A 9,718-nucleotide genomic window follows, 5' to 3' on the forward strand; every position below is an offset into this window, starting at 1 on the left:
TGTACAATTGTGTCATTACTTGATAAAACTGGTGTTCTCCTGAGCATACAGATTGGCAATATATCTAACAACAGTGAAACTGGAAACTTTTATTATTTAAGCTGCTTCAGCAGGTTTGATGAAAAAAAAATTTAATTTTTTTTGTTCTGTATTTTCTTTTACAGATAGGAGCAGAGATAAGCTTACAACCCCGGGAAAAGACAGAATAGCACTGATGCTACTCAAACACAGATACTATGACTTGAAGGAATACTGAAGCAAATTCATGAGATGAATGATACAGTCACACTTTGTAAAACCTACTAACAGTATACCATAAAAGGGGGAAAAAAACCAAAAGAAAAGAGAGTGGAAAAGATGAAGTTCTATGGGTTTTTAAAAATCCTGCTGCAGCATTAAGTGATGACGGTCCAATCTAGTAGTTGTCCTGGCAACTTAATAAGATTTGCAAGATCTAAAATTATATCATAACCCTCATTAATATGCTGAAGACTTTTCACAGATAATATTGACATTACTTAAATAACTTCAAAATTAAGCAACTGAAACAAACGACCAAATGGAGCCATTGCTACCAGCATATCCACGTATTTAAAAGTTTGCCATGACGTTACAGGTCACTGCTGCACACCTGGAAATGCTGCATGAATTCCACAGTGACAGCAGCACAGCAGTGAAACGCTGAAATAGAACGTCATAGAAACTGTTATTAAGCTTGCATAAGATGCTTTATTAAAAAAAAAAAAAAAAGAAAGAAAAAAAAAGAAAAAAATACATTTGAATACAGTAGCTCTAGTACTGCAGATCTCCTGATCTAGATTTCGTAGATAAAAATATCCCGGAGCGCAGCCTCTTCGGGATGCTCCTGCGGCACCGGCACGCTCTCAGGAGCACAGGTCAGCGGCCTCCACGGCGCCTCGGCCCTCCTTCCCCATTAGCTCCGAACCCCTTCCCATCCCTTCCCATTAGCTCCGAACCCCATCCCATTAGCTCCGAACCCCAGCCCATTAGCTCCGAACCCCAGCCCATTAGCTCCGAACCCGACGCGCGGCCGGACCGCGTCAATTGAAGGGCAGCTACCCCAGCTGTGCCCGCACGAGTCCAGCGCTGCCGAGCGCTCACGCTGCCCTGCCTTGCTCTGCAGAACGCAAGCACGGTGCCGAGAGCAAACCTCTCAGACCCTCGCTTCAAAAGAGGCCATTCGATGCCCCGCAGCAGCCGCACTGCCCGGTGAGCCCCTGGCCCTCGCCCGCCGCCCGGACACACTCCCGCGAACCTCCCGCAGGAGCTGAGTCAGGATGGATGGAGGAGGCTGCCCTACCCCCGCGGGGCCCGGCACCTGCCTCCCTCCCCCGGACAGGGCTGCGGCGGGGCCGCCACCGCGCTCCTGCCCCCGACCCACCTGTGCGGAGCGGGGCCGGGAGCGAGGGGGGACGGTCCCCGAGGGGGGCAGGGCCCCGGCCCGGGGCTCACCTGCACACCGTGATCAAGTTCCGCCTCTCCACCGCGGCGTTGCGGGACGGGACGCTCTTCCTCCGGGCGGAGACGTTGAGTCCCCCTAAGCCGAGGGACGCCATCTCCGCTGGCCAGGGCAGGTGGAGCCGACGGGGCTGGCGCGGAGCCTTTGTTCCCGGCCTCCCGCTCTCCAGGATGCTGCGCCTGCCGCCGCCGCGGCACGCGGACGAGAAGGAAGCGGATGAGGAGGCCCCCGTGCTTTCCCCGCTCCTCCTCCCGCTGCCCGGTCCCGGAGCGCCCGAGGCAGCGGCGGGTCGGGCGGGGATGCGCGGGGACCCCGCGGCGGGGGCGGCTCGCCCCCCCCGCACCGGCAGCCGGGCGGCCACAGCGCCGCAGAGCGCCGGCGCCGCCAGCCAATCAGCGCGCGGGGCGCGCGGCGCCGGCGCCGCCTGGCGGCGCTCCCCAGGGGCGGGGGCGCTCCCGAGGGGCGCGCGCCCGGCGGAAGCGCGCGGGGGGCGCCGCTCCTGAGGCGGCCGCGGGGCGCGGGGCGGGCGGCGCTGGGTGGGAGCGCCGGGGGAGCCCCGGGGGAGCCCTGCGGCTCTCCGAGCGTCCGCAAAATTGAGGTCTTCCTTCGATTGTTATCAGTTCTTTCCCATCTTAGCGCTTTGGCGTCTAGGATGTGAAAACCTCCCTGCATGTGGCTTTTAGAGTTTGAAATAAAGTCAGTCATTAATTAGAGTCATAGGCTCACAGAATCATTAAGGTTGGAAAAAATCTTTCAGACCGTCGAGTCCAACCTTTGACTGAACACCGCCATGTCAGCTGGATGCCACTAAGTGCCCCATCGGTTCTTGAACTCCGCCACGACATGACTCCATCACCTCCTTGGACAGTGTGTTGCAGCGCTGGACAATGCTTTATGAAATATGTAAGCTTTACAGGCCATGCTTGTGGGAATATGGGAGTATCTGTCACCAAACTACAGCTGGCCCAGCTCTGAACTAAGGCAAGCTTGGAAGAGCTCTGGCTATAGGGCTTTGCCTTGGCATCAAGATGCAGAAATGCATGAAGTTCGTGTCCCTGGAAGACAGGAAGATAAAACATTTAAGAAGAAAGCCTAGCAGTAAACTAATTGTGGTTTGTGGTTGTGAAGGAGTGGATTTAGCTGGATAGTTGAGGAGGTGTGAAACTGTATGGATTAATTTGATTTGTTTCCTTTATGGGAGGAATTTCCCTTTCAGCCTAAAAAACCAATTTTGTTTGATTTACAAACTTTATTTGTTTGCAATGAGGGTGAATGGTGAAATAAATTTTGGCACAACTCTTCATTTTACTGAGTTACGTACATAATACCCCTAAATGTGTCCGTTAAATTAAACCTACCCATTCCTATTAATGAAACAGAAACCTTTCTGTTTACTGACATGAAAATCCCCACTGGATTATGGTTTCTTTGGAGAATATCCCTTGTAGATATGAAGCTATTTCTGACAGTTCCTGTCAAACAAGAACTGTGTCCAGCACAATTGTGTGAAGAAGAATTATGTCGACAAAAGTTTGAAAACTAGATTATCATATGGGTGATTATTTTTAAAAATGTAGTAGCATATAATCTTTTTTCATCAGAAGATCATTCATAAATTGGTTCAAGTATTACCACTTACCAAAGCTTCCAAGATCATCATATATTACTTGAGATGCTGTATTCTCACCTCACTCAACATTTAACTGAACAAATTTGACCTTTATCTTCATTGAACTTGATATGAAATGGTAAGTAAACACTTCTGCCTTCTCTAAAGTAAAGCTTCTTCACTGCTTGAGTGGATTTTTTCCCAAGCATATTACCATTCAAATTCACTATAAAAATGGAATTCCTTAAAAATTGTTGCTTTCTGTCAAATATAGTTTATCTTCCACTAATGTCTTATCAAAGCAGAATATGTAAAATGGTTCTAGAAGACTACAAAAGAATAAAAAATAATAATTTGAATATAATCACCTGCTTTGGAAAGCTCAATAACTTTATCAGGAAATTTACTCTGATAAATCTTGAATTTTTAAAGCCTCTCTATAAGAAAAATAGGCGAAGGGAAAATCTTACTGCCTTCAATTAGCCAGTGGGAAGACAGAGGAAGAGGCTTTTCTGAGGAGTGCAGAGCAAACAGACAAGGAACAATTGCCAGAAGCTGCAACAAAGGACAGATGTTGGGAAAAAAATCTTGATGCAAAGATGTTTAAGCACTGGGGATATGCAAGAAGCTGTTAGGGAGCACATCCAAGACAACTGATTCAAATTGATAAAAGGGTTATTCCATCCCATATGGCATTGTTCCAGTGGTAAAAACTCAAGGAGAGAAGGACAAAGCAGGAACATTTGAGTTACACCATAAGTCTTCCCAAGTAACTGTTCCCTGCTTTCCTGGAAAAGGCTAAAGATTTGCCTGTTGATGGGAAGCAGTAAATTTATTCCTTATTTTGCTTTGCTTGCATGTACTGCTTTTCTTCACTTATTAAACTGTCTTTAAGTCAGCCCACAGTTTTTGCTCCTTTTCCAGTACAGTTCTCTCTTCCATCCCACTGAGCAGAAGTGAAGTGGCTGTGTGGGCCTTACCTACTGACCAGCATTAACCCACAACTTGGCACTCTATTATCATTTATAGCAGGAGAAAATGAAGTTGATCTCAAGCTATCATGTAAGACTCCCTCAGTTAGGAGCAAAACACACATTGGTGTGAAATGTGATATTTTTTACTATTGCACTTTAGGGCAATTTTGAGTATACTGATAGTACAGAACACATCTCATGGATTCCAGTCATGCCTAGCTTTGTGTATGAACCGTAAGTAAGCCACAAGAACTTTCACCCCAACATACGGAATAACCTTCCCTATGCTGAGGCAGCAGAACACTGCCACAGTCTGTCCAGGGAGGTCAAGGGGTGTCCCTCTCCAGAGACATTCCAGAGACATTCAAAACACACATGGATGTGCAACTGTGTCTCTTGCTCCAGGTGATCCTGTCTTGGCAGGGGTTTGGACAGGATGATATCCAGAGGTGCTTTCCAATCCTAATAATTCTGTGATTCTGTGTATGTAGGAGGCATACATTCTTGCTCTTTTTCATTTTCTGGTTTGAAATTGTTTGGGCTTATTTTTTGCTTTGCTGGACTTTTTATTTTTTATTGGCAGAATATCTGGATATCTATGAATATCTGATTTACCAACATCTTTGTACTGAAACATGATAGGTATAATTTGAAGTTGTAAATGCACTTTTCCAAATTACTCTTTCCTATGACAATTTTAAGAACGGATCAATTTTTTGGATTATTTGTAGATCTTGCCCTTTGACCTTAATTGCTTATCCTTATGTCTTAGAAAATCTGTGCAGGAGCCTTTAAATGAAAGATTTGAGGGCATGTTAGAAGATGGAATTCCATCCACCCTCTCTTTTTTGGCATAAGTATCCATATGCCTTTTTAGAACATACTTAAGTGACAGTCATTAACAGAAAGAGAATAAGAACAAAACCTGAATTTTACAAAATGACATCATCGTCGTAGAGTTGGCCAAGGAAAAGTAATATGAAACACTGAAATATGAAGCATGTGTGTGATTTAGGGTTTGAAGGATGTAAATTTCAATCTATTGTTGCCATTTGATTAAAATAAACTGTATTTAGCTAGTAGAGAACCTTATAGTTGACATTAGTTGTAGTAGTCATGCTAAGGCTTGGTAGGCCGCATATAACCTACAGATGAACTATCATAGTGAAATTTGTAATGTAAGCAGTGTAGCTAAGAAATAATCACTTATCTAAGGAATGTACCTTTTGGCAGGAACCTAAATGTCAAGAAGATAATAGTACCAGGCGTTAGAATTAGGTAAGATTTTGTAACGATGAAGAAATCATGTAAAGAAACATATAAAAAACCCTGTAAAATTTCTGTAAGATGGGGCTCTGATTTTGGACGCTAGTCCACGGCTCCCAGGGCCCTCAATAAAGCACCGCATAAACGACTTCGGTTGTTTGTGTTTTCTTCGGATCGGGCAACACTATGAGCTTTAAAACTTATTGCAAGCTGCTTTAAGGTTCCTTGCCTGAAATGAGTAAGAAAGGAATATTTGAGTACATAATGAATTAAACACTGTAGCTTTTAAGTTATGCTTGCGAGATTACTTGTGAGATAAATGAGATTACTGCTTTATGCCACGGCACATAAAATTTGATCTGTGTTCATTTCTCTTGAATATTCTTTTTGCATATTTTAAAGTTATGTTATTAAAAGTTATTACACTTTTCCTTTGTGACTTAAAATATTTACATTGCCACTTGGTGGCCTCATTTGATCAGTAATAGAAGATAAAAATGTGAGTTAAGATCCTTTTTCTTCACAGGTGTGCAATTCAAACCTTGACATGATTCTTCTACACATCCAGGAGCAATATATCCCTTTTTGCAATGACTATGTGGATGCTGCTGTCATTGCTGTTGTAATTCTCAAGAGTCTGAATCACTGATGCTGGGGTGGTCAGATTTGAGAGCTCTTCAGTAATGATGCCTTACTAAGGGTAGAACTGAAGTGAATGATTTTTCTCCTAATTCTTCCTCTCCCATCCTTGAAGTTTTAATGTTCCACACCCCTTCTCAATCAAAACAACCAGACAATCTTGTCTGCTACCAATATTTTAGCTTTTTTTTTTTTTTTTAGGACTAGAATTTGTTCTGATTTTGCCAGGCTTCTTTCATGCTTGTTCTGCATCTTTAGTTCTTATTTTTCAGATTTTATTACTTGAAAATGTTTTTCTGCATCACTTTCGTGAAACTATACCCCAAGTCTCTGTCCCTTTGTGGTTCCATGTTATTTGTATGATTAGCCATGCTACAAAATGCTAGTTTGTTGTTGCTGGGTTTGCTGGTTTAGTGTACCTTTATCTGGGTCCAAGGCAAGCAAATATTTATTTTATCATGCTTAGGACACTTACTCATAGAAATCTTCTGCCTTGGCAAGCTTCTTGTCAATTCCCCATGCCTTGCAAACTCAGGAAGAGGAGGCTGGTGGGTGAGTGGATGGTGAGGTGGATTGAGAACTGGCTGAATGGTCTCAGAGGGTTTTGAGCAGTGACACAGGGTCTAGTTGGACTGTCACTAGTGATGTCCCCCAAGGTTTAATACTGAAATTGTTTAACTTACTTGTTCATCACGTACTTGGATGAAAAACTAGATGTCTCCTCAGCAAGTTCACTGGTGAGACAAAGAGGAGTGACTGATGCTCCAGAGTGCTGTGCAGCCCTTCAGAGGGACTTTGACAGACTGGGTGGATTGGCAGAGCAGAACCTTTTGAAATTCAACAATGACAAATGCAGGGGGTCCTGTACGTGGGGAAGAATAACCCCACAAACCAGTACAGGCCAAGAACTGACCTGCTGGGAGGTAGCTCTGAGGAGAAGGACCTGGGGGTCCTGGTGGACAACAAGCTGTCCATGAGGAGCCAGCAGTGCCCTTGTGGCCCTGCAGGCCAATGGTGCCCTGAGGTGCATTAGGAGAAGCATTGCCAACAGGCCCAGGGAGGTGATCTTGCCCCTCCTCTCAGCCCTGGGGAGGCCACATCTGGAGTGCTGTGTCCAGTTCTGGGCTCATCAGGACAAGGGAGAAATGGAGCTTCTGGGGTGAGCTGAGAGACCTTACCAGTGTTTATGAGTATCAGGAGGATAGACCAGGCTCTTCTCGGTTGTTCCAAGCAATAGGGCAAGAGGCAACGGGGAGAAACCAATGCACAGGAAATTGCACCTTAAATATAAGGAAGACCTTCTTTACTGTGATGGTGACTGAGCAGTGAGTCACCTGAGCTTTCTCAGAATGGTTGGGGAGTCTATTTCTCTGGAAGGGAAATTACTCATTCAGAAGGCATCTAGATGCAACACTGAGTAATGGGCTTTTGGGAACCCTATGTGAGCAGAGAGGTTGGACCAAATGACCTTCCAGCCTCAACCATTCTGTGATTCTGAGATTCTGAACCCACAGTCTCACACCCTGCTGACTCAAGGCTAGCTACTGCCTCAGCAAGAAAGTGCACTGTCATCCTGCTTCACTCTTGTCTTGTGATTTTCTTCCAAAATCCACAGAGGTCTTTTGCAATTATATAGCTCCAGACAGCCCCAGGTCTTGTGTCATGCACTACAAGACATACTGCAAGCTGTAACAAAAAGACATCTAGTTAATACACAGGTAATTATTTATGGCTAAAATATTGGATGTGCTTGACTATCCTCTAAAATTAGCACTGTAGATTCAAGGTTTCTTCATTCTTTCCTGATCTGAGTGTTTGTTGATTCTCTGAAGTAATATCTCCTTTCACTGCTTGGTGCCTACTCATAATTTTTTTTTTAGCTACTTGCTCAGTTTTTCCTTAATGTTTTTATTATAAATATTCCAGTTGGCCCCAGGCTGCTGATGTTCTGGATATTATAATTCTGCTGGTATAGGTGAACATTGCAAATGTTTACCCAAAATTATATAGATGAGAAACATTGCATACTTATTTCTCTACACAGAACACAATCTTCTGACAAAAATTTCTACTGAAATACAAAAAAATACAATTACGTGTGATGCTAGAATCATAACTATTTGGGTCCACACTCAAGTAACTACTGCTATTGTAGGAACAATACTCAGTTTCCATTGTGGAGCCTTCTTCAGGCTGCCTTTTGGTGGGTCAGGACTATAACCCTGTTTCTTACATGCCTTTCTGAATCTGCTAACAGCCCATACCCCTTACCTTCCATGCAGTGACTGATACATCTCTTCAGGCAATAGCATTGCAGGTTGTGCATGTGCCGTTTTACAATCATCTCTATGCCTTCTTCAGTATTGGATCTCAGCCTTTGTTTTTCCTAAAATTACAGCTCTATTCGATTTCAACAGTTGAGCTTCAGCCACCCTACACTCTGATTGTCCCATAACATGTGTTGGTAACTACTGCTTAAAGAATCTACTTATATTAGTAGTTTAACAATGTTAATAGCACTTTCTACTTCCAGTGCCTTTTTATCTCTAAAACTATTATTTTTGCTTCTTCTATCCTTGTGACATTGTTACATCTCAAGTAAATAATATTCAATTATTTATTTATATGCATTTTTTTTTAATGGAGTTTGAATGTTGCTTATAATATGCACCGGTTTTGATAACTCACAAGTCAAAGTTTCTACATAATAGTTTTCAAAATTCCAGTCACAAGTTCTACTCCCTCTAAAACAGTATCCATAAAAACTCTTGGTTTGTTGTACTCAGTCACATGAAATCCATTTCTGGGTCAGTGTTGCAATGAGCCTTTAATAAAAGCAGTACATCTGTTCTGCCTTAGAAATGTCAGAGTAAATATTTTGTTCACAGTCACACGCACTCTAATTATTTTGTTGCTACAAATAGTATTTGTATATATAAAATTTTGAATTTTCTCTCAGCTGGAATCTTTGGTTGAAACAGTTAACCACACCAAGAGCAAAATGCTGTGAAGTAAATGTTTGACCTCTTTTTTTTTTTTTTTTTAATTTTGGTTTCTGCTTCACTTCTGGTTTCCACCCTTGGTTTGCGTCACTTCTGGTTTTCTTATGTTTAACTATCTCTGGTGTTTCCCAATCATATTTCAGTTGCTGAGATTGTTCAGATTCCATCACAACTGTTGTGGATAACTTTGATTTTTATCCAAGTAAATAGAAATAAAATATGCAAGTTAAATTTTATAAGCTCCTTCAAGCACCCATAATACATTCCCTTAAAATCAGAGACATTCATTAAAATCACAACATTATTTTTGACATTGTGGAACGTAAACGCTGTTGTTTAGCATTTGTTCTGCAAAATTTTAAAGTAGTGGAGACATATATCTAATGTTTTCATTGTCTTTGGTACAAAAGACTTTTCCACTGTCACTACAGGTAAGGTCTATTATCAATAAAGAGCAGGGTGCTTACTACTTCCCTTGTTATGCAAGCAAATATTCACAATTTTGAAACTAACATAGTTAATAATAAAAATAAAAACAAGCAAACTTCACTCAGACAGAACTTAATAATTAATTTATGCTGCTTCTTTTAAAAGCCTCTCTGCTGGCAATAATTCTGGTGAGACTTTCCTTATGTACTTTCAAATTTTAATAGCAACATTTATAACCAAACATTCTTGCTTTTTTTGGCTTATTTACCTTGACGTAATTAAAATCAAAACTGGAACTATTTGGGCTATTTTCCATAGC

The 9,718-nt window shown here is 42.5% G+C and overlaps 1 protein-coding gene across 1 annotated transcript in view; it reads right to left on the reverse strand.

Moving 5' to 3' along the window:
• Nucleotides 1-1,830, reverse strand: part of RUNDC3B (RUN domain containing 3B) — a 51,402-nt gene extending 49,572 nt beyond the window's left edge. The window contains exon 1 of the mRNA XM_063412792.1: nucleotides 1,474-1,830. Within this exon, the coding sequence (XP_063268862.1) occupies nucleotides 1,474-1,577 (104 nt within the window). The 5' untranslated portion in view covers nucleotides 1,578-1,830. The remainder of the gene's footprint in view (nucleotides 1-1,473) is intronic.
• Nucleotides 1,831-9,718: the final 7,888 nt, after the last annotated feature.

Source organism: Prinia subflava, chromosome 1 (genome assembly GCF_021018805.1).
Source record: "Prinia subflava isolate CZ2003 ecotype Zambia chromosome 1, Cam_Psub_1.2, whole genome shotgun sequence".
Classification (NCBI taxonomy): domain Eukaryota; kingdom Metazoa; phylum Chordata; class Aves; order Passeriformes; family Cisticolidae; genus Prinia; species Prinia subflava.